General features: G+C 41.9%; 2 protein-coding genes across 3 annotated transcripts; both read left to right on the top strand.

The window, feature by feature from the left end:
- The first annotated feature begins 1189 nt into the window (after nt 1–1189).
- Nucleotides 1190–17144, top strand: oafa (OAF homolog a (Drosophila)). Its single transcript, XM_050067568.1, has 4 exons — nt 1190–1951; nt 13372–13506; nt 13644–13824; nt 15197–17144. Exons 1-4 carry the CDS (start codon nt 1721–1723, stop codon nt 15469–15471), a joined length of 822 nt encoding a protein of 273 aa, XP_049923525.1. The 5' UTR covers nt 1190–1720; the 3' UTR covers nt 15472–17144.
- A 904-nt stretch (nt 17145–18048) lies between these two features.
- tlcd5a (TLC domain containing 5a) lies at nt 18049–24473 on the top strand. Of its 2 annotated transcripts, none has more exons than XM_050073435.1 (3): nt 18049–18435; nt 20563–20766; nt 21179–24473. In XM_050073435.1, exons 2-3 carry the CDS (start codon nt 20571–20573, stop codon nt 21709–21711), a joined length of 729 nt encoding a protein of 242 aa, XP_049929392.1. In that variant the 5' UTR covers nt 18049–18435; nt 20563–20570; the 3' UTR covers nt 21712–24473. The 2 variants fall into 2 exon arrangements, with proteins under 2 accessions (XP_049929392.1, XP_049929401.1); XM_050073444.1 differs by lacking the exon at nt 18049–18435 and adding an exon at nt 18725–19417.
- Nucleotides 24474–25844: the final 1371 nt, after the last annotated feature.

Genomic DNA, 25844 nt, shown 5'->3' with positions numbered 1-25844 from the left:
GAGAGCTGGGCACAGAAAAAGTCAACCTATCCCAGACCAGCAACATAGACAAAGAGGACGAGGTGGTTACTATTGAGATAAACGACAAAAGTAAAGACACGTCCACCATAAATCGATTCAGAAGAGGCAGAAATGAATGCAAAAAAAAAAAAAAAATCTCCAAGTGTTAGATTCTCAACATTTTCCAGGGAAGGACCCTGGAGCCCCTGTTCTGTGTGTGTTGGGGAGCCCATGTTGAAACCAAACCCACGCCCTCGCAAAATATTAGAATTTAATCAATGTGATGACATAGTCAAACAAATTTATGACATGAACTGTTTGCATTTATTATACCCCATTTAGGCAGTGGTTAGCATTGGGGGGTTCGAACCCCAGGGTGGGGGAGCCCCTCCGTGCCAAGCACGCCTGTTCTCCCTGTGTCAGCATGGGTTTTCCTCCAAGTACTCCAGCTTTCTCCCAGAGTCCAAAGACATGCAGGTTAATTGGTAACTCTAAATTGGTCATAGTTGTGAATGTAAGTGTGAATGGTTGTCTGTCTCTATGTGTACAGGCTGTACAGGGTGTAACACGCCTCTCGCACAATGTCAGCTGGGATAGGCTCCAGCGTCCCCCAACAAGATAAGCGGTTACGGAAAATTAATGAATGAATAGCCTCTTTATCTTGATATCAAAAACAAGAAATCAAGCAAGCTGTATTTATGCACCATATAATTCCAGGTGGAGGCACAACGCCTGAGCCAACATGAAAGTTGCAGCCACAAACACCATGTGGACAGTGTAGAGATAAAACATTAGACCTAAGTAAACTCAGTCAGAACAGACCCATAACTAATACACGGGAGTTAAGCCATTAAAAAGTAGGACTGGAAATAATAAATATCAATAACAGGGTTGTAAACTTTAGACAGCATCTATTATAAGATAAAAACAGACAATATTAATGTTTTCCAGCTACTAGTTATTATTTGCTTTTTGATCCCCACCAGCAGCAGCAGTCTTTTATTTATCCTACATGACAGCAGCAACATCTGCAGAGCTGTGATTTACAAATCCCAACAACACCTTTGTTATAATGGTCGGGGGGTGTTATTAGTTGAGCCTGCTTGCTGGAGTGCAGGAGGATCACATGAGGCCTTTAGGGGGATGGGCAGAGTTTTCAGAGGGTGGTATGGCTTTAAGAGTTTACTACCATCCCTGCTCTCACTCACCGCTCACACTCACTCACAACACAAAGTTTTGGAGGCCAGGCGAGCAGTGGGATACCGACGGATAGGAAGTGACGGGACTGCATGAATTGCAGAAGGCAGAAAAAAAGCAGACGGGGATATCAACACAAAGCAGAATGAGAAGCAACGTGCGATCGTCGGAGTATTATTGGCTGTAGCGCAGAGGGGAACTGAAATGCGCATGATCTTAACAACAACGCCGGAGCGAGAGACTTTCAATGGGGAGTGAACTCAGCTCCCACAAGTGAAAAGCAGAGATTTCAGTCAAAGGGGGGGAGAAGATTGTCGTCTGATTTCCATGACCGTGTGTGAGATTGTGGGAAGTGCTGGCACACGGGGGAGCATATGGAAGCGCGACCTGTAAACTCCACTTTGACTATGAAGGAAAAGACTTTAAGAAAACACCCAGGGGAATAGTTAAGGGATATGAACGCAGATCTTTTGATTTCGCCTCGGTTTTTTCCTCTGTCCGGTTCAGTTTTGCGTCTTTGGGGATGTTTGCGAGTTGCATCTCTGCGGCTTCAGTTCGGATACTGACCCGTCTGTGCGCCCTGGTGCTGGTGGCCGCTGTGGGACTCGGGTCAGAGCTGCGGGTCCGGGTCCGGCTCGCTGACGGACTGGTGACCGAGGAGGTCTTGGAGGCGGACACTGAAAGAGACTCGATATCACTCGAATTCAAGCAGGGAGATGGGACACTCATCACTTTTGTGGCGGACTTCAAACAGGTGAGAGGTGGTCTTGTTTACCACTCAGACTAAACGCTGTGGTGCCTTCAGGGAACGGTTTCCTCCCCTCATTCAGACACCCTGGTGAGGTGTGTGAGATGTAAATTTAGACTGATGAAATGTGGAAGATGTCAATTTAGATGCAAATTTAGCCTGAACCAGAACTTTGTACAATTGCAATTCTTGGTCTCAAAAATGAAGGTTGGGGCCCATGTGTGCGTTTTGGGGTCTCCAGTAGTGATAAATACATCACATATTGTATTAATTTATCTAATAGCAAATTGATTGTAGTCAAATACAGTTAATTTAATGTTAAATGCCATTCTTGATAGAATCCAAAAAGACTTACTCCTTGTTTTTGGGACTTTTGGGCTTCTTTGGGAACCACTGATTTAAGTTCAGTCACATAACAATTTCACCTGGTTGACGCTCCCAAATCTGAGGGTGTGTGTAAGTTTCACGTGACCATAAAGCCCTAACAAATCTAAGTCATGTCCCTACGGGTAACTAAAGCCCCAAAACAGTGTGATAGCTGGGGGTAAATAACCATTTTCTCCACACCTTTCATCATCTCCTTCCTTGATCATCTCAAGAGGTCAGCTCCAAATCTATATCCTATCAGTGCCAACATAAAGTAACCCCAGTGGCCTCCTGGGTCAAGCTAAATGGTTAAAGTAAAAGCCAAAAATGCAGTGTGAAGCTCAAAGGAAAACATCCCAAAAGCCTAACCCCCCCCTCTGGAGCTGATATTGTAACTCACACATATACTAAAGTAGCACTTGGTAGTAGTTTCATTCATCTTTTTCCGTCCCAGCTTGAGTTTCACGGAGGTCAAGACAGCTGCTGCTCCTTAGATGTGGACGTCCACACGCCCCAGTGGCCTTAAAACCCCGGCTGCTGACGGGTCTGGCCCAAGAGCTGATCATCAGCGGCCATATTTAGCATTCTTCTAAAAGTAGAGGAGCAGATCGAGTGTCCCTCCCCGAGCAGCACTGCACTCACGATTTTTTGGAAAGATGACACTTGTTTCACTTTTGACAATGACCACTCGGAGACACATAAATGTCAGTCCTGGAAGGAAAACTACAACTGCTGTGCATAAGGGAGGAGGAGTGTGGTGGGGGGGGCTCACAGAGGCGCACAGAGCAAAGGCATGTGTCTGTGATGGTTGCTGTCACACAGAAGCTGACAGGCTGGCGAGATGTGAAGGGGGAGATTTACCAGGATTAAGTGGGCATGTCTGACCTTTTTGATCTGCACGTCTGGTTCACTAACCAAAACAGCTAATTTAGAGTTGAAAGAGAAGAGGCCGTCACCCCCAATCATTGGTGACACACCAATATAAAGAGACATACACTGATCTGTGAGCAGAGAGCCTTGTGCTTGGTGCCCTGCTGCTGTGTCACCTCATGCGTGCACACGTCCGTGCACACGGGCATACATATGCACATGTGGTTTTGTTTATTTGAATAAAGTCAACACGACTTCTTAGATCATATTACTTCTCCGCCGCTTGATTTATCTGTTCCAGTTGTAGGTTGGCCTCTCTGCCCCCCCTTTCTCTCTGTCTCTTTCTCCCCCTGTCCCCCCGCTCTGTCTCTTGCTCACTTCTTCCTGCTCTCTCCTCAGTTTCTCCTGCATGTGGTTTTCATTCAGCTCTTGTGCAGTATCTCCAAGATTTATGGAAAGTTGGAAGAGCTGTCACGTCCAGCTGCCATGAATATACAGTCCAAATGAACACATGTGGGAAGAAGAGTGTTTTAACAGGGACGTTAGACACGGGAGATTTATAATGAAATACACAGCCAAAGGTGGATAGGTGCTGTGCAGGTTAAAGTACTGCTTGGAAGAGTTTTTCCTGCTGAGTAAACAAGCATTTCCCTTGTAAACTTTTTTTTTTATTCATCCAGAATTGAGGTCTGTGTCATGATGTTTGCTATGACTGGGATCATTAAAAAACCTCTATAAATAATCATCAGACAGCAGCCGTCTTGCTCTTGTCTGCTTTGTGAATACGTGGCAGAGATGTGATGGTAAATGCTATAGCCATTAGACACCGGCGGAGTGGTCTGTTGGATGTGAGAAGGAAGTTTAGTCAACCTTATCCAAGCAGTGAATCACTGTGAGAATCAGCGGCGCTGTGATTTCAGGAGGGTTACGTTTGTTCTGAAGGCATGTCGACATATGGAAAAGATGATGTGGTTTAGCTCGCTCGTGACACCCCTGCGTCAAGTCGAGTAAATCTCACTGTGTCGATAACATCGTCTATTGAGTTCAAACCCCTGAAGAGCTGCACTATTAACATTTTTGTGAAGGAAAGGTCTCATGAGGAGGAGTCGATCATCCTCTGTGTAGGTTGCTTAACTTGCTAAAATCTTGAGGGACTTGTTTGTAATCTCACACTACATCATTTCAATCTTGTATCACGGTGAAGTATTTACAGCCGAATGCACTCTCAATTATGTCAAATTGCAGCAATCTGTTTGCAGCTCAGCACACGCTCAATTTAAATGTACAGGGTTTTTTTTAACACAAGACAAATCAGATGTGTTGTTGTAGCCTTGAATAGACAGTCCCTCTTAAGTCATTTGCCAATTCAGTGCAGATCAGATTTTTTTTTTTTTTTCCTCCGGCAACCACTGCAACAATTTATGGTCTAACAGTCTAAGACCTTGAGCTGAACATAAACCATGTCTTGGAGTTTAATCCAAGGGAAATGTCTCACATATTTGAGAGGCTGTTCTGGCTCTTTCCAGATGTAAAAAAACTCTGTCAGAGGAGCTAATCAGTTTGTTCTCTGTGTGTCGTGCTTTCATGTCTAACTAGTGGGTTTGATCAATGCAGGAATGTGAGTGACTTCACAGGCCTCTCGGCTGAGTTAGCACAAGAGGAAGGTTTAATTTCTGGGATGCAATGGTGCACATCCTCGTGCATCTTTTGTTACATGCACCTTGGCTCTTTGAGAAATCATGTGCGAGAGCTTTAACATTTTTTGATGTGTTTTGATGTATTTAAAGACAAATATACCAGTAAACATTTGGCTATGGTGATGCAGAATAATTTGAAAAGGCTGTTTAAATTTGAAAAGCTTTCCACCCACACTAGTGTTTTGAGATCACATTCTCACAGTCCGCTGTCCTCACAAAAATAGTGGGAAAGTGCTTAAACAATGTCTTTTGGGGACGCGTAAGCCACTTAGGCCAACTGAAGTGAAGTTTCCAAAAGCTTCATTATTGCTATCCATAATACAACATCAAACCATTTTCAGAGTAACCCACTTTGGGAAGTATTTTTCTGTGCTGGAAAAGTTTTAAATGTACCCACATCAGTGCAGACATGGCATGAGAGTGACCCTTTGCCATGCCGATGGGTCACGGGAGCAACAGATGTTGGAGGCCACTCGACACTCACTGTCTCACACTATCATGTTAATGGCTCTGGATTTTGTAAACAATGGCACCATGGTGAGAATGAGTGCGTCGGCCATGTTATTGATTCTCATTTCATTTCGGCCTCATAAACAGGATCGTGTTTCAGCCGGGATCTGATTTACCCTCAGCTCGGTTCGCTCTAGTGTATATTCTGATTGTCTTCAAAGCACAGAGGCTTTATGGATACACCCAACAGTGAGCTTGCTGTAAGAATGAATTGGAGATTTTTCACACACCCTTATGCGCTCTGTCAAACACAAGATGAGAGTTGGGGGTGGGGGAGGCAGGTTGGTCGGCCTTTCTTTGTGCCCTCCCTTTGGGGTATATAGCACAGTTTCTATGATCCATTTTGGCATTCTCATACACCCATGGATCACCCATTAAATGTGTTCAAATGGATTTGGGCTGTGATCTTTATTAGCTATTAGGCAAACCCTCTCCTGTGTGGGAGGCTTTCTGGCAATCCATTTTGTTCTTTTTTATTTGTGGGAAATGCCGATGTTTGCCAAATGAAGCAACTGCCGGTTGTTTTTCCCTGATGGCAAGTACTGTGCATCAGTGGCATGTTGGTGCAGTGTAGTCACCACATTCTATGTCTTGCTCTTTTTTCGTTGGGCTGCCACACCTTGCCTCTTACTCAACCCTGAAACACCATCCCACTTTGTCACTTGCACAAACTTGTCTTTTTTTTTTTTTTTTTTTTGTTACAGGTAAGTGTCACCTGTTCTGGGAAATGTTGTTGTTCATTTACAGACACAGTTGAAGACACATTACAGGGGCATTATAGAGTTTTCCTGTCCCCCGTTGTGAAAGGTTGGGAAAGGTTACAGTGAGTCATCTGCGAGTCACCCAATGCTGCGTGAAATCATCCATGTGAGGAATTGTCCCCAGACAGAGTGAAAATGAAACACAACTGAAAATAGACTTGAGTCTATCCCCCTTAACCCCAATAGATGCTCAGATATTGGAGCCCTTGTTTACGTTGCACAGCACCTTAGAAGACCTCTACTCCTACTCAGTTTTCCTTTCCATGCTGTGGCTTGTTTCCGTGTGGGAGAGCGAAACTCCACAGATAAGTTGCTGCATTGCAAGATGTGTGATTCACAGTTACTGTGCCGCTCCTACTTGTATAAAGTGATCTCTGTTTGACATGAAATTGATCACATGAAGGAAATTATTTCAGATGTGGGTTGTTCTGTCTCTTTAATTGCAATTTGTGCAGGCACTGGACCTTTTCAAAGATGAACCCATATGCTTAATCTTCCCCCTAGCCACCCTTTGTTCGCTGCTGACTCTGAGTCCCAGGAAATAGCTTCTTCTTTGGCCTTGTTGTGGCCCTGCAAGGCCCCCACATGGGCCCCCTTTGGCCTCTCGTGGCCCCACGGCCCCTGTTGATGTCTTTATCCTTTATCCTCCTCCCGCCAGCAGGCCAGATGTTCGTCTGTAATGCCGCTGATAAAGAAAAAGCTTCCCATTCCCACAGTCATGCAGGGAGAGCGGACACAGCAGGGAGGGACAGCGATCATCCACCTTTTTTAAATTCTTTCCACTGATCGGGGACAGTGGGCTGAGGAGTGATTTGGCAACAGCCTTTGATGGACAAGAAGACAGTAGTTGTGGCTTCCACTGTGCATAGCTGTGATCATTTTGAACTAACTTAGAGGTTTTAAGATTGCAGTTGGCAGCAAAAGAGCCAACATAGGGTTTACTCTGCCAAACCGTCTGTTGTGTCCTGAAATGTCCTTTTGTCAAATTCACGGCTGCATCTTTTTGGCTTGCCCAGCTTGCTTCAAACTAATTTATTGTGTTTGACTTCACTGTGCAGCTCCTTTGACAGTTCAGTCAGTTCTGGTGCTGAAGTTATGAGGGTCTACACCTGGAACGGGATTACATCATCCTTTTTCTTGTCAAATAAACTGCTCTTGTGTTACTTTTCCAGCCGTAAAACACAGTGTCTATTGTCAGTGCTCTGAAAAAGAGTCTAGAAAGCAAAGGGATGAAAATATATTTTTAACAATCTGAAGAAACCAGCATCAGAGTGCTTGGTTTTCCTGCAAAAAGTAACTTTATTTTAAGTCGCATGTTCCAATTTCAGGTCAAACACACTGATAACATTCAAACCTTTTTGTAATGACAGTTTAATGTTAGTAAATGTATGTTGTTTAAGGATATTTGGATAAACAGCTATGAAAAGGATTATTCATCATCATTATTCATCCGAATATCTAGTGTAATGATATATAGTTTAATTACACCATTATGTTTAAATGCCTTCTGATTAAATAGCTGTTTGTGTGTCCCCTGAAACAGGATATGAAAGCTGTGGGCCATCAGTTAGAAGCTGAATGGGGCCCTAAGCCACCTCTATTGTTTATGCCTTATCTATCTGCCTCATTTCCTTCCCTGTTAGCACTCACTGTTTGTGTCCCTCTCATTTCCTGAATGCAAAGTCTCCATAAACAGTTTGGGTGTCTGGATAATTGTAGCCAGATTCTGTGTCAATGACAGGCTCCCTCATTGTGGCCTGTGAGTATTTTGCACAGGTTTGAAGGCTTAAAGTTTCAAGTAGAGGCTGTTTGGTGGAGTTTTGTGGCTGTGTTTCTGAGTTCACGTGTAACGCATAAAATAATAACACTCCAACTGTTGAAAAAGAAGTTACCTTCCACTGTGGTCAGGAGAATAGCTAAGAGGAACGCTTCTCTTTCCGTGGCCTCCAGTGTTTTTATTGTCCATTCACTGCCACTGTTAACTAATTGGTTCACTCTTTGGACAGCCAGGTGTGACCAGCCCCAAATGTGACTCCACATTCCTGCCTTTGGAGCCTATGTAATTAGCTTCAACTCAAGCATTTCTTAGCGCAGCGGCTTTTCTCCCGCTCCTTTTGTCTGTGTGAGTCTGTCTTACCCCCTCTCCCTCTGTCTCCCATCATGATCTTTAATCCCTGCCTACACCTGTGCTTTTCCACTGGGCTTCCCCCATGTGCCAAGGCAAATATCCTCCCCATCACCAAAAGTTTTTAAGGGTGAGTCGGAGTCATTTAGGTAGGTTATGGGTCCTAAAAGTAAACACCACATTTCATCACTTACGTCTCCGCAAATAAAGGCCAAAGGGATAAACTGGAAAGCTTGTGTGATGCCAAAACAGTGAGCATTTATATTAGCATTGGGGATTTTTGTTAGGTTGCCAGCTCAGTAGCTGTTGACTTGGAGAAGACCTTCAAAAAAACAGAAATTGAAAATGCAGTTGTTGGTTGTTTTTTTTTAATTCCCCAGGAACTTTTTGGTTCCTGTTTCAACAGCTTGCTTGAAAAAAAGACCAACTCAAATACCCACACAGACCCACAGTGATCCCAAATGACTCATCAGAGCGTGGCTGACCAACAGTCCTCCCCGGCCAGCCATCAGCCTTATCAACAGACAGGGTCTTAGAGGGGATTGGAAAACAGGAAGGACCTCCTGCACAGGGGATAGCTACTGGCACACTGTTTGTGTTTGTGGGTCTGTGTGTGCATGCATTTGTGTGTGTTTGAATGTCCACCCATGCATGCAAGTGTGAGTTGGCACAGTTATGCCGCGTTCCATTTACCTCGGAAGTCGGAGGTCGGGCCTGGGAATTACGTCACACCTGGGTTGGCCACATTCCAGTACAAGAAGTTGTAAACCGAGACGTGAACAATACCAAGTCTTGCCAAATTAGCCTTTGTTAGCAATATCAGTTCATAACAAGGCATTATACTGTATATTGTGCATAGAAGTTGGACCTGACTATGTGTGTGTCTGTTTAAACGAGACACAAATAAGACAGAGGTGCTAATAAACTGTACATTACTACAGCTTTCACTACTGTTGATGCATAGAGCAGCTATCTTTTGTTTGAGGTCGGAGTTGGTGAGAAAATTTAACTAGGACATTAAAAGTGCTCTTAGCAAAATAACCTTTACAGAAAATAACCTTATTATTCTTTCAGCGCAGGGCTTCACAAAGCTTCCATTTCACAGCCAGTAAACCAGGTATACCCTCTGTGAGGAGAATGCATTTGGCCTGCCGGGTTACATCTACAGTGAGGGAGAATGTTCACTGTAAATGGCACCCTTTGAGTGTCTGAATAGGCTTTTGTGCACCTCTTAAATAACCTGGCCCACCAAAGGTAACCACCAATGAAACAGCCCCCCACCTTTCTCCTGTTTAACAGGTCTTAGTATGACCCACTAGTCAGGCTGCATGAATACAGACTTGTGTTTGGCTGTTGGCCAGTGGTAGCTGGTTTGTCTGCAAATGGACTAAGTCCCGGGTGTCAAGGAGCAATGCTTAGGAATCTGTACTTGTGTGGATTATTTATAGCTGTGCTGACATTTACACTGCGCTGGTTGAGGAAAAACTCAAGGCTACACGGTCCTTTGATTATGGTATTACCCGCTTTTTTCAAGATGGGGAAATGTCACTCTTTTAATTCTTAATGTCCAGACCTGGTGATTTTCTCTAAATGTTGGTCTGCAAACCTTTAATTTTTATGTAGGTCTGTGGAAATGTACTTTTGGGGAGTGACTCATTTTCCTGATATAGGCTTTACTTCTTTAAGGAGCAGTTATGAATTCACTTACTCTTCATTTTCAAGCTCTAGCAGGCCCTCTTGACTATATGTCCTAAAGCTGAATTTCCTTTTCAGATATATCACCAGCTTTAACTTTACCAACTGGATCCTTATCTGGGATTTTTGAGCAGCAGTTGACTAAATCTTTATCTGTACCCATAGCACAGGTGAAACAGGTTTTCCAAACCAGGAAACCACATATTAACCACTACTGATATCCCACAGGAGCTTGACACCTGCCTCAATCATATTTGTCTGATCTATTGTCAAAGTCAAATGGTACCAGTATCTTCCCTCATCTGCAGTTTGCATAATTCCCTGACTTAGAAAAAACACCATCAACCCACTTGGCAGGATTTAAAAGACGTAGCTGTTGTTTGATCAGTCGGTTCAGTACTCACTCTCTCCTGCTGTTTGAATACTGCCTGTCATCATAACATAACAGGTGTAAAACCTCCTTTAATCACACCACAGTGCATTACACTCTTTTACCGCGTTTTCTTTTATCACACTCTGAGTGCGTCCGCACGAATGAGTCAGTGAACGTGCATGTGCCAGTGCTGGTTCCAGGCAGGCAGGAGTGGGGCGAGTCTTGTCCAAACAAAGCGTTGAATCCAGCAGCTTCTGTCTGGATGGAGATGTGGAGATGATGTCATTGTTATTACTCTTTTTGCTTTTAGAAGCCACGCTGATTATTATCTCAGCAGCACCTAAACCGTAAAGACATCAACATTGGTTTGTTATTACGATTTAAAGGCCACAATTACACATCATTTCTTTTAAAAGTTGGAGTGCAAGACTTCTATATATAAATGAATGTTACATTCAAGCCAAACAAGTTCACACAGTGCTGATTAAGCCTTTTGCCGCCTGGAGAAGCTCTGTCTATTTCACAGTATACCATAATTGGGGTCTCAGGTGTCTGTGGTGATTTTTTGCACTGGAAGTGATGGGTTTTAAGTCAAACAGCCAGAGCTAAAGGGGACAGGAAGGAGGAAGAGGCCATAACGATAGAGCAGTAGCTCGGAGTATGATGGAAGCTATGGTGGAAAATGCTAAGAAGTATCCAAGGAAAGTTTCTTGAGTGGATGCTCCAGATAGAAAAGAAACTCTGCATTTAGAGGCTTTATATATTTATTTAGCCTTTTTTAAAATGAGATCATATAGCTGAACATGAACAGGAGTGAGAGAGAGAGAGAGAAAACGCTCCTGAGGGCGGGGGGAGATGCAGCAAGCTCACCTGCAGGCGTACATCATAAGCACGAGCCGATAGTGTTTGTGTAATTACTCTCACCACCAGAGGGGGGAGACAGAAGTTATGCACGACAGCTTGAACATTTGGCCGGAGACAAAAATATTTTAGTGTGTCTGCCCGAATTATTAAACAAGATATGTTTTCTCAGTTAATGAGGTTCTGGTAGGCGAATTTTCTTACTTTCGGACAGAGCTGGGCCAGCTGGTTATCCCAATTTTCAGACTTTGTGGAAAACTAAGCTCATCGACTGCTAACTTCAGCTTGATATTTAGCATACAGACATGAGAGCAGTTTTGTTTTTCTCATCTAACTCTCTGCAAGAAGGCAAAAATGTGCATAGACAAAGTGATTGCCACATGAAGCCCTGTCGCTGTCCCCTCGCCCATTTTTGGCCGTAAATTCAAATGCAGGGCAGCAGAAGTAGACAATCATTAATCTGGACACATAATGACACAAGAGGAGGAGGAGATCTCAGCGTCTACCCTTTACCAGATCCAAAGAAGCAGAGTTGGTGGAGCTACACAGCCTCTCTGTAATTACCCAGAGAGCCCTGGGGCAAATCTGTGTGGCTGACACGAATGCCTTCCCCCCGTCTCTCTCTCTTTCTCCCTCTCTGCCGACACACACACACGTATACACACAGCGTCCCAGCATAGCGCCATGTGTCTGCAATATGGGAGGTCTTGAAGTCGTGGCCTCTGCGTCTCCCTACACTTAGGGGGAAATGGCACTCTTGGCCGTCTTTCTGTCGGCATTGTGCTCCCTCTTCCTTACATCTCACTCTTTTCACTATGATATATTCATGCCTCAGAAGAGTCTTGACACTCTCTTTAATCATTCAGACTTTGTTCTTTCTGTAAAAAAAATAAAATGAAATAATATAGAGCGCTGGCTCATTATCACAGTGTGGCAACATTTGAAGTATTTAATTTCAGCTTTCTGTGTTCCTACAGTCCTTTGAGTCTATGTTCTAATTCACTGAGCAGCTCATGGAGACACATGAGGGAAAATCTGAGGTTAATATCACATAAAGCCTGTGAATCAATATTTGCTCAGTAATTTGCTTTCCAAAGGTCAAATAGTATCGCATGATTGTCTTGTGTAATACCCATGCTTATATTGTGCGCCTGCCAGAAACTCTTTTCACAGACAAAAGCACTCGTTAGAATGACGAACCCGTGATCATGCAAAGTAGTCTATAAAGAACTACGGAGCGTAAACACTTCTAAGGCAGGTTGTGTTGCTTTCTTGCCAGTGTGTACACTTCTGCATACAGGACGTGGAACCGGAGAGCTTAAGGGGAACTCAATAGGGTTATCTCTGGGCTGTTTATCTATCCCAGAGTCCCTCCTGCTTAGGGAGTGAAAGCCGTCAAACTGCTACTCCTTTGCACCCTGTTTGCTTCAGACGAGTGTGTGAAAAGCGGAGGAGGGGTGTTTGGGACTGTGTGTGTCTTTCTTGAAGCTGAAGCCAGCAAGAAGAGGGGGGTGTCTGATGAATAGGAGGACAGGTCTACTGCTCTGCTCTCCCCACTGTTGGAGCTTCCCATGATGCTTTGCATGCCCTCTCACAGAACTCTTTATGGCCTTGGGTTTGGCGCCAGATCTCTCACACACTTGCCAACAGCAACAAGTTTTTTTTATTTATTTTGTGAATTCTCCACTATCACTATTTTCCTACTTCTACAGTTCCACATAAAACAGCATGGTAAAATGTTTCAGACTTTTACGGCATGTGGGCAACTCTGATAAGTTTGTCAGGAAACAGGAGGCCCAAAGCCTTAATTTGACAGTACAAATAACCAGAGCCTGACTGGAGCAATGTAGCTTAGGCCGACAGACAATAAAAAGTATCAACAAACTGTCAGATGAGGCTCTATGGGCGTAGAGAACATAAACTCCTCTTTACTTTTAGCAGACAGTTGTTTGAACATCTTTGAACTCCACATATTGAATTACTTGGAGTGTCTGGAAAAGTGCTACATTAAGTACCGGAATGAAACGAATATTTGTTGTAATCTGTATGAGCCTGCACATATAAACAGTAAGTTATTATAACCCCGCTTCATGCACCACTTCAATGTCTTCTGGGAATCGTCTGTTTATCCGTTCAGCCAGTCATCTCTCATCCCTTATGTCTTACAGGATGTGAAGATATTCCGAGCGCTGATCCTGGGCGAGCTGGAAAGAGGGCAGAACCAGTACCAGGCCTTGTGTTTCATCTCTCGCCTCAGCCGCAATGAGATCATCCCCAGCGAGTCCATGGCCCGTCTCAGACAGGTATGACGTCAAGGCGTCAGGCAGAATTTATGTGCTGTATCATCAACATTGTCAGCTCTTGAAAACTTAAATATTTACAGTATGATGTCCGGAGCATTTGAGGGTGTGAACACTGATCATTTGTGCTGTCTGTTCAGAAAAACCCTCAGGCCATTCGCTTGGCAGAGGAGCGGAGAGGGCTGGAGCAGCTGACGATGAGTGTGGCGGTCAACCTAAGTCAGGCCTCTCAGCTCAGCTCACACATCCACAACATGTGCAGCGAGGCCAGGGAGGCCATCTACACTAGGGAGTCCGATGTCAAACACTGGCTAGACAAAGGTCAGTGATTGTCTTGTCTTTGTTTATTATCAGCCTTTTTTTACACAAAGATCTTGCAAAAGGGCCCCAATGAAGACTCTTTATTATGCTGACTTTGCTTTTTTCTGCAGAACCAAACAACTCTTGCATAATGCAGCCCCAGTGTGATTTAGGGACCTTGCTGGCAATCCCCAAGCAAAAGAGGCGTGTAACACAACATCAACCTCTTGTACGACATAGTACATACATGTCAGGCAGTGCTTTCTTAACAATAACTTGGCATAACAATCAACAATCATTATATTGGGGCTGATCTCGCCCTCTGCTCAGAGCTTAGGGAGCATCCAGACCTCATTTTCTCCCCAATCTGCTGACACTTTCAGCTGCCGTTCTTCCACTTCTTTGAGTTAGCTGCTAACTGCTAACTGCTCCTGCTGCTTTTTAAATCTCTGGGTGGTGGGTCGCACACATAACACAAAAATGTCACACCTGCCCCATCCTGTCGGCAGTCTCTTTTACACAGACATTGATCGGGCGCTGTTACTGCTTTCACGGGTGGCCTAAAGGCAAGACAACTCTGTCCCCTCTCCCTCTTTTATACAGAATAGCGAGACAGAATAACGGTACAACATTTCCGCCTTCAATACGAGCAACAAGTTCTGTGAGGGCAAAACTTCTGTCTCTTCTCCTATCTCTTTCTCGTCACTCTAATCCCTCCTGTTCGTCTCTGTACACTATATCTCTGCACTGACACTCTTTATCTCTGGGACACTATCTTTCCTTTTTCTATCACCCAAACACGTCTTTCCACTCCATTTTAGTGATATTACTCCAAGTACTATCTCTGGCTCTTTGGTGATAACACTCTATTACTGTTCGTGCTATCTTTGTTTACCTTCCTCTTTGTCTCTTGACATTCCTGGTTAATCTTCCACTTTCACCTTGAAAATAAAATCTTTGAATCTCTAAACAGTCAGAGAAACGTTCACTTTCCGAGACTGACAACATTTCCATTAACTATTTTATTCCTGAAGTAGGATCCAGTATCTTAATAGCAGTGACATCCAAATTATCCAGGCTGAGGAGAATCCATATGACAGCATTATTGTGCACTGACAGCACTGTTACAGAGGATACAATGTTGATGGTCATGGTTCACCAAGCACTGCGCACCATTATCAGTGGAGGGAATCACTGTAGCATCTTCTTTGCATAACAAAGCTCCCCTTTTACTGCACCATCTCCCCTCTTTTTAGCCACTTTGTTTGCCCTCTTCAGTGTTTAATTGAGTGAAATCAGAAAGAGAATGATTCACACAACTCTATAATAGCTTGCTTTTGTTTTTAAAACCACAAGCTCTGGTAATAATGCCCCTCTGCTGTCTGTGTTATAGGAGTGGATGGCTCCATATTCGAGGTCCTGCCCCAAACAACAGAGGCGCCCAGCTTTCAGGCCTGTCACTCTACTAAAGACTTGTGGCAGCCCTGTCTCTGCACATACAGCCTGCGTCTGGAGTGGTACCCATGTCTGCTAAAGTACTGCCGCAGCCGGGACACCACAGGCAAAGGCTCGACCTACAAGTGTGGCATAAAGAGCTGCAGCAAGGGCTACCATTTTACTTACTATGTTCCTCAAAAACAGCTGTGCCTATGGGACGAGGAGACCTAGCATTTTGTTCTGGATGGTTAAGAAATAAATACATTAAGCTAATGCTTCCCCACCCATGCTATTCAGAGTGAACACAGTGGACCTCAGTTTACGTGATGCTAAGTGAAACTGTCTCAGGTGGGGGAGTGGTGAGATCCAGATGTTTGAGCTGACACAGAAATTATTTCAGGTTCCAAATGAGACCAAAACCTTTGAGGACGGAGAGATGCAGCACGTCGTTCTAAGAGGACCCACTAACTTTAAGCCTTTTCTGGGAAAATGACATATCGTTGTCAGCTATAATGCAACTTTGCCAGGAAGCTGTCACTTTTGTGCCTTTTTTGGAGAAATTATTGGAGCAGATGACAGACGCCAACAACAATAACCTCCCAAACAAGCTACTGTATGCACAAAGCTGGACAGGGCATTTCTGGTCAATTTAACACCAGCAGAGGAACAACAGAGTCCCACTCTGATCAAAGGATTCATATTGGACAAACATAATCCTCCATCCTGGTGAAGGAAAATTTGGATGGTGGAATTATCTGTCTTACAAAGTTCTGTGAAAAACAGTTTGTAGCCAGCTTGTTAATAACAATGTAAGTTGGCTGACAAAGGAAATGCTTCTTCAATGCTGGCTTTATTTATTTTGGTTGCAAAGCGAAATTATTGAGGACTATTTTTGTATCTTTTTGCATTAAACTCTTAAAGTCTCAACCATAGGTCCTCAGTAACAGTAAGTACTCAAACAAGTTTCAGAAATGTTTAACCTCTTGGATTTTGGGTGTTGTTTCTCGACTCATCCATATGTGACACCACTTTGTTGCCAAGTTTTTATGGTTGTACAGAGAGTGTGGATAAACAGGTTTATAATCTTATTTCATAGGACAGTTGTAGCTCTGCTTTGCCTCATTGATAAGTATATCCATGGGGGACATTTCATGCCCACCACTCACATTATCAGTCTGTTCAAAAGTGTCAAATAAACCAAAGTCAAAGGAAATACTGTCAAAAGAAGGGTGTAATGTTTCAGTTTCTAGAAACAGACTCTTCACTGTGGTGTTTTTCCATGTTAGTGTTCACTGTAACTACAGTATGGCCTTTTTAATATTCTATACTGCCATCTTCTGGTTAAACTATGTGTCAGTTAAGTGTTTTCTGTTGTATCCCAATGCCAAAATACTGGTTATTGGGTTTCACTTTTGTCTGTCCATGTCAGCAGGTAAATGTCTATAATTTATGCAACTCAGATCCCTTATAATATTTCATACATAATTCAAGGATCACTTCTTGAACTTGTGGGACCAAATCTCATTGTGTCTGTCTGTTCTTTAGAGCTAGAGGTCAAAGTATGATTTTGGCTTGTCTTACCTCCATCTTCATTTCCATCATTACTGCCATATCAAAAGATCCTTTTGTGTTTTGTGTGTTGCTATGTCCTGCTAACTAAAGAACCAAATGAGTGAAATATTTCTATTGGTGGCCTTTACTGGTGATCAAGTGCCTTAACATTTCCACTGATATCTTTGCTATGTAATTGTAGATTAAGTTTGTAAAGGTATTTTTTCTATGAAAGAGTTTTGAATATGTTGTAAAAAGTTGCTATAAGGAAAAAATGAAGCAATTAGGTGGTGTACCATTTAAGAGTTGAGTTTTACATGAATTGTTTCAATAAAGTCTTTCTTTGCACTGCACACATTGTAAGTAACTTTTTATGTCTTATTATCAGACAATGGGTCCCTGGGCACAGATATGTATCCTACATAAGAGGAAGACACACTCTTTATAGTTGATTAGCTTTTTTATATTGTTGTTTTGCATCTCATTGTAGTTGTAATGCATCTCCTTGTGGTTTTTGTCGTTGTAGAAGTTCTGTGACTCACCGAGGTAATTTTATGCTTTTTTATTTTGGTCATTTTGTTTTTCTTCGTGGCTGTTTTGCCCCTTTTTGGAGTTATTTTGTGTCTCTTTGCAGTTCTTTTTCATCTCTTTGTGGTCATCTTTAATCTCTTCCTAGTCAGTATGTGTTAATGTAAGGGGCATTTTGCAGGTAAGGGGCAACAGACCCACTCTACATTTGGGCCCCTGGCACAGTAGGCCGATTCAGTAATCCAATCCATACAACAGAGAGCTGACAGATAAATGAGTGAAAAGAAAGGTAACTAACAAAGGTTCCAGGCTGGACTCGAGGTGGGAATGTATGGCTACACAAACAGCCCTAACCCTAACCCCTTAACCCCCTAACCCTAACCCTAAACCCTCAGCCACCAGGAATCTAATATTCAATTCTAATGATAATGTGATGCTTCATTGAGTTCATGTGGAAAATATCTCCTCAGTGACCCAATCCTGGGGGGGTAGAGCATGGGTAAAGCACTGCTTGTGCAGGACTTGCCACCAGTGTTTCAATCCAGGTCATGCAGATAAGATGTCCTCCCATAAAACCACTGTGTGCCCCCCCTATTCCACATGTTAGAATATTTGTAATATGAATAATTAATAATGATGTAGTTCTTCCATTTTGTCCCCCTTCTGGAGGGGAATTTGTGTGTAATTCCTGCAATTGACCACAGGGTGTCGCCACTGTTAAAAAAAGATAAGGCCACTTCCCATTGCTTTGGGAAGACACCAGGAAGGATGGAAACATGCATTTTACTTTTACATATTCAACAAGCTTGCCATTATCTCTAAACTACAGTGAAGTAAGTGATAATATAGCGTGATCTCAATACACGTTAATACTACTAACGTTAGTTGTGACAGCTGTACGTACAGCGCGCGACCAATAAAGTGGAGCGGGACTGAAGGGATGCTGGAGGAGGCTGCTGTTGCCACCGGCGGAGACACCGTAACGTTACAAGACAACAAATAGCAGCCACTGTGTCTGCTAGCAACCCTTTGACAGTCTGCCTTAGAAACGCATCGTCACAGGACACAAACCACGCGGGATGTAAACGAAGAGACAGCCACATGTGCACCACCAAGGTAAATATATTTCACTGCGTTTGTGGACGCGTCACAATCCCACAGGAAAACGCTTTGTTAGCCTCCTAACGTTAGCCTGCTACCGGTTAGAGTGCTAGCCTAGCATAACGGATCCAGCTAACAGGATATTTAGCCTGTCAGTGAGCATCCTCTTAAATGGAGGGATAAACCCTTGTCCTCCTGCCCTTTCAGTTTGCCAACATCAGCTGCCCTCTGTGGGAGCTAGCTTGGTTTAAAAATGGAAAACACATTAGTGAGTGATGACATAAATCCGGCTAGCTAGTTGCTAACTGCTTGTCCTGTATTTTCTTTTTACAGGTTTCCATGGGAACGTAATTAAAGCGTTATAAATGTACCTCTCTCTCATGTTGAGCATTTTAAAAACCCAAACGAGTTCCATTTCTCTTATTCAAAATGCATTTAACAGCTCCAGTGTCTCACCTGTGTGTATATATAACTATATTTAACCAGGAAAGTTTACTAAACCTGTTTAACTTGAGACTCCTGGCAAAGACAGCAGCACCACACAGGACACAGAGGTTATAAAACACACTTATATTGCATTACATTAAAATTACTATGTATGTTATTTGAATGATGCAATTCTCTCCCCCGCCCCTGGTTTTTCTGGTGTTTACTTTAGTTTCATGCATAACACCTTGTTTGTGTAGGTTGTTAGTTTTGGATCCTGTTTTTGGGTTTGGTTTTCTTATCTCTTTTTATGTTTGTTTTTTGAGTGTTTGTGTTAAGGCGTGGGTTGTTCCTGACAAAATAATACCTAACCAAACTTAACTTCTATATATGCTCTCATTTATAAAGCAGCAAACAGTCCCAGTATTTCACCTACCCATTGCAGCCATTTTATGTTACAAGTGAAGTGATCAAGACAGAAGTTGATAATAGAGCTTTAAAGACTAATGGATTAGGCGTCAACTATTGGGCTAACGTATTCGCCAACTGATTTTATTGTTGAATAATTATTGTGAGTATTTTATTTTTTTTTAAGAAAATGAAAGCCAAAATTATTTGATACCAGCTTCCTAAATTTGAATATGTTCTGTTTTTCCACTCCTCTTTGGCAGTTAACTTGAATATTTTTTGGTTGTGGACATAGCAAGACAATTGAGGACGACATTTAAGCCTTTGTGACACACTGGTCAATTAATGGGTTAATTGAAAATATAATTGATAAATCATTTAACAATGAAAATAATTGTTAATTGCAGCCCTATTTGGTAATTAAATAACAATTTGAGTTACTTTTATACAATACATTCTAAACATTCACAGTTTCCGGATTATCTCACACAGGGATTTCATGCTTTTCTAGCTTTTCATAGCATATATGATAGTAAATTAACTACTTTTGGGTTTCGGACTGTTAATTGGTCAACACCAGCAATTTGAATAAATCACGTACACAATTTTTCAGTATTATCTGACATTTTAAAATGCTTAATTGTGAAAAAACAGTTTGTAACTGCCACTCTGTTTTGCATACAGTTTAAGTTAACAGTTGAGTTGTCAACAAACTGAGTTGTCCTGCTACATATACTGTAATATTACGGCTCCACCTCTCCAAGCCCCCCTGACATCCTTGTATCTACACAAGCAAGACAACAATAATATTTTTATGACACATGTCATTTAAAAACAACTGAAATAACCTTCCTCTCTGATGAGAACTGTCTGAGACCCTGCACCCAGTAACCTCTCATCTAGTTTTGAAACTTGCTTGAAGTATTTGAGACTTCTTGTTCCAGTCCAGTGAGGGTGGGCCCGACCATCTGCATGGTCTCACCTCCTAGTACAAACGTCACAGCAGAAGAAGAGACGTCCCCCTCACCCCACCAGACCCTCGACCGGCCAACTATAGTTCTATTATAGTTCAAGCAAAGGCTAATTGTTGGTCACTTACAAAGGATTGCACAGTCCAAGTCTCTGGACGGTAATGCTGTCTCTTTCTACTGTAAGCGATATTACAGCACAAGATGTTCCTCGATGCATTTTTCTGTTTTCTGTGGAATGTGATCCAAAGTTGGCTTGATGATTGCTGATAGGCACAATTTTTGAGAGAAACTGTAAGTTGGTTTAGTTGTTGTTTTCTTCTTCTTTTTTTGTCTGTAGAAGAGAAGATGGCACTGGTTGTGGTTTGTGCGTTCCTGAGCCTGTCTTGTTGGGTCTCTCTCTACTTTATCTTGTGTAACCTTAACGGGTCCAGGAGCTCCGAGTGGAACTGTCGACTTGTCACCCTGGCACACGGCATCTTGGCAGTCTGCATCACAGGATACATAGGCTATGTGGATGGACCCTGGCCTTTCACTTATCCAGGTAGCCCACTTACCCTGTGGGGATTTTTATATCAGTGTTTTTGCTTGAAAAATTACTTAAAAGACAAATTGAGTATTAACATAGTTGCAGATTAATATTTGTCGTGATTGACTGATCGTTTCAGCTCTACATAGCTTAGCATGTTGAAAATGTTTAGTGTTTCTTGATACAGTGAATAGTGTGCACAGTTTGATTCAAACTACCAAATGTAAAGATTTTAAAATGTGAATAAACTATTTATCAGTGACCAAATGATTTTAGCTTCCTTCGAAAGTTTGTTTTACATATTGATATTAATAATTATGTGGTCATGCTACAATGATGGCACATATTATATTTGTGATTTCATGATTGTTTTTGCTTGCATAAAAACATGCTAACTAAGAACTGTCTGATTCTGTTTTTGTGCCAGGCACTAAGAACACTCCTCTGCAGATAGGTGCCATGGTGGTGAGCCTGGGCTACTTTATCTTTGATATGGCCTGGTGTGTGTACTTCCGCACAGAGGGACCCGTTATGCTGGCCCACCACACCATGAGCATCTTGGGAATCCTGTTGACCCTGTGGTTGGGGGAGTCTGGCATCGAGTCCTGCGCGGTACTCTTTGGCAGCGAAATCACCAACCCCCTCCTGCAGGCACGCTGGTTCCTCAAACAGACAGGACATTACGGGACGCTGCTGGGGGACGTTGTGGACGTCCTGTTTGTGCTGCTGTTTGTGTTGATGCGAGTCTTTGTGGGAGGCACAATGCTGTACTGTGAGCTGATCTCCCCAAGACCCAGATTCTTTATCAAGTGTGGGGGAGTGGCTATGTACGCTCTATCCTGGGTGTTTATGGTGGACATTGTTCGATTTGCCATTCGGAAGAGCAAGAGCTGGCAGAAACAGAAGAGGGACCAGCAAGAGATAGTGGCAGCTAATGGTCATGACGGGAAGAAGGACTGATCGGCTTGTGCTTCTCTAAAGGAAATCTGTGTTTTTCACTTTGGACTCACAAGGGAAAGTGCAAAGAAAATCAACTTTTTGTATGTTAAACAGATTTAAAAAGGGATATTTCAGAGTGATGTCTCGTGACATCTGTAAGGTCTAACACCTGTGCATTTTTGGAAGAAAGAAAAAACATTTTTTATGCAGCTATTGCAGCTGAACATGTGTTTGATTACTGAGTAAAATGTGCAGTTAACAACACAGATGTAGTTTATGTCACTGAAAACCAAAGCACTTTCTATAAACACATGAGCAGATGTTGCTTTCAGTTGCAGTGAACTGTGGCCTAGTCATATGTGGTGGTGTTGCTTCAAATGAGAGCTCGATGTTAGGAAAGAGACAGTTTACATGTAATGCCTGTCCTGCTTGAGAAATTTTTGTAGTCATTTCAAAAAAAGTTAGGAGTGGTTTCCTTGGAACCCTGTTTTTTTTTTTGTCTTTTTTTCGGTGCATGGGAAACTGAGCAGATGTGAAAGGTGTACTCAGGGAGATGAAGTCATACCAGAAAGTTCCAGAGAAATGTGTGTGATGTGTTTGATTACTTTGTTAGATTTAGTTTATAGTTCCTATAAGCTTTTGCCTGCTGTGTGAAATCCTATCGCAGAGCCTGCCCAAAAAACATTTCAGTTATTTTACTCGCCTCATGTAAAGGGATACACGGAAAGGAACCACTCAATTACATAGTTCTACACTGGTAATGCTATTTTGCAGTCCATCTGGATATTTATATTAACGATGAATATCTTGAAATGTTTAATGAAATGGTGTCAGAGTTTGTACTTATTATATTAAGTTATCTGAAGTGTTTCCTCTCAGACGATTTGCACTCTGTGCTGATAGCTCCCAGTTAATTTAATTTAATAGAGTCATGTTTCAGTCTCACTGAGATCTTGTTAGACATGACAATCAAATGCAATTTATTGTGAGCTATCTGACTTCCTCTTCAATTCTTTTTTTTGTATCCACCTTTAAATCCTAGGGCAAAATGAAAACCTATGCAATCATGCTTTCATTTTTTGTTTCTAGTCCCTAGAGTTTTACGCCGAGTTTCAGAGGTCACGTGTGTAGGATTTAGGGGGATATATTGGCAGAAGTGGAATATAATATAATAAGTATGTTTTCTTTAGCGTCTTATCACCTGAAAATAAGAATTGTTTTTTCGTTTCGTTCATTTACCTTAGAAAGAGCTGCTCTTATCTACATAAGGAGCGGGTGCTTGTTGACGGAGATCTCCATGTTGCACCGCCATGTTTCTACAGGAGCCCAAAATGGACAAACCAAACACTGGCTCCAGACAGGGCCATTCGCTTTTTCGCATCTGCCTTTGTAGTTAGCGCCCCCTCTCTGAATGGATTTGGAAGCGATGTGACCTAAGTTGCGTGGCACATATCCGAAGATCTCTCACAAAATAGTGCAGACTTTTCTGGAGATTCTCTACTGCACGCCAGTCTTTCACGTTTGGCGGCGTCATGACTTGCCATCAGTAATTTGAGTTTCATTTTAGGCAAACTCTTCGCGTGAAAATGTTGAGAGTAGTTTTTTTCCCTCTTCTTCTGATATTTTTCTGGTAGATTTAAGGTGACAGTAGTCCCAGAGTTTTAAATTTTTATTTAATTTTAAATGCATTTATTTTAAAAAGCAAGGATTCAAAAGTACCACCTGGTCTGTTTGTTTTGGAGAGGAAGAGACCTCTAGATAATTTGGCCCCTGGTAAAAACCTCCTGAACAACGAACATTGAAGGATTACTACCCAGGAGTTAATGCGTGGCACAGAGGAGAAGTTTCAGCTAGTTGCAGGCTGCAGTCCTCACCAATAGATGCCACTAAATCCTACACGCTGCTCCTTAAACACAAGGCAGTGACACTATAGTTAGTTATCATTTAGCGACTGTCAGTGAAATCATTTCAACATGATATAATCATATTGGGTTATTGTTATTGCCAAATTCTGCTTCGTTCATCCCAAACACACTAACATACAAAAATAGTGATTTCAATTTTTCGATTGATGTGTGTGAAGAGTTTTGACAGTTTTAGTATTTAATGTGTGATTTTGCCTACATTTGCTATAATGTCATATTAATTACCAGAAAAAATATTCATCTCAATATTGTGGTGTTGATTCCAACCACACTGAACACAGATGTGCATAAAGACAGGTAGAGTGTCATGCATAGAGAATATTATATTACAATTTAGCCTGCTCCATGACTGGATTTGTTTCATGCCTTGAAGCTTACTGCACTTCCAGGTTTCATCCTCATGCTCAGACTTGATATCTGTGTTTTTATTATTATGATATATCTTTTTTTTTTATTGTACTGCACATGGATGTCTTCAGTAATGTGCTCAAAAACCTGCCATCCCTTTGTTTCCCTATTTATATTTGATTGACATTTGATGTGTTGTGCTCATACAAAGTCTGTTTACATGGCTGCCATTGTTGAGAATCATGTTAGCATCACTGTTGTCTTCAAGAAGGTAAAAATCTAACTGGTGTGTGCCTTAGTTATCTGAATGTACTTTCCCAATTTTTCGTTTGTTTTTTGTCCCGTGCTGTACTGTAAACCCTCCAACGTAAGGACGTAATGACGAACCGTTTTCAGTCGCGGATGGATTGTTTGTATGCTTTCAAATAAATTTTAATCAATGAAATTTCAACTAAAACTAGAGGAGGAGCCGCAGTTGCATCATTAAATGCCACAAGTACTGTGATGTAATATTGGACTGAGACTGAAGTTACCTCAACTGTCCACATGATGGTGTCATATCAATTATATATGAATGATCAGTGAGGAGACATGAGTCATTTGGCAGTGCTTGTATGAAGACATTAAAAGGATGAAAGAAAATATTTCATTGACAACTGAAAATAGTGTCACATTCTACTTGAGTTGATCACAGTTGGCCAGTTTAACTTTTTATCGTCCTTTTCGGCATGAATTCAATTTTAAATATGTGTGTATTAAAGGTGTTTTCATGCATTGGAGCACTCAGTTTAATATTGTGTATGACACCGTATGTAATACACAGTATATTGTGTATATTGAAGGATTGCACAGTTTGGTTTCGGCTGCCAGAAACATAAATAATGAAGCAGGACTGCAATGCACAACACGGTGAAGATAATCATATACAGTGCATTACTTCATTCACTTAGTATGCGAAATGGGTAAAAGGATCAGAGCAAACAAAATAGCTTGAGAGAAGGTAAAGAAGAATAACTGAACATAGTCCACTCATGTACACAAACACCAGCTATTTAAAGGTAAACAGGATATGAACAGATTCATTGTGGTGGTGCAAAGATTGCCTGTAAAACACCACCCACTAACCATATCCTTCATTATGGCGTTGGTAATGCTGTGATATTAAGTGCATTTTCTTTTCTTAGTTTGGTGAAATTACAAAAACGCGAATGTGCAGTGATTAAAAAACGCTCAATGGATTGCTAATGGAATCAGTTAATATTGATTGCAGTTTTGTTGACACGCACTGATTGAGAATAGTTTGCAGATATCAAACAAATACAAAGACATGAACGAAAGCCTAAGTATCTTTTGCATTTTCATTCTGTCATTTAAACGCGTTCACACACACTCATACAGCCTCTTGAGTGTGTTTTCTCTGTTTGCCTTTCAAGCTTTCTCTGTGGATGAGTTAAGATAGTTTTATCAAAACAGGAGTATCTAGTCATGGATGATGGACAAAGGACTGGACTTTAAGCTGTAAATAATGAACATAATGACTGTTGTCCCAGTCGCAGACCAACCACAGACAGTAAGAGAGCCACAAAAAAAACCATGAAATAACCACACAACAACACACATAACCATCAAGTTCATCAGCCACCTGAAGAACAGTGCCTGCTTACTGGGAAAATTTTAAGACTGGTTCCCTGACATGGAATCATAAACAATGCAATATCTATCTAAATAACTAGGGCTGTAACTAATGATTACTTTTATTATCTACTAATCGATACAACTGTTTAGTCTATAAATCATCAGAAAATAGTGCAAAATCCTTCGCAGTTTAAAATATATATATATAATATAAATACAAATATAAACATGAATATTTGTTACAAT

This window comes from Epinephelus moara, chromosome 2 (genome assembly GCF_006386435.1).
Source record: "Epinephelus moara isolate mb chromosome 2, YSFRI_EMoa_1.0, whole genome shotgun sequence".
Lineage (NCBI taxonomy): Eukaryota > Metazoa > Chordata > Actinopteri > Perciformes > Serranidae > Epinephelus > Epinephelus moara.
This window is presented reverse-complemented; position numbering and strand designations above follow the sequence as displayed.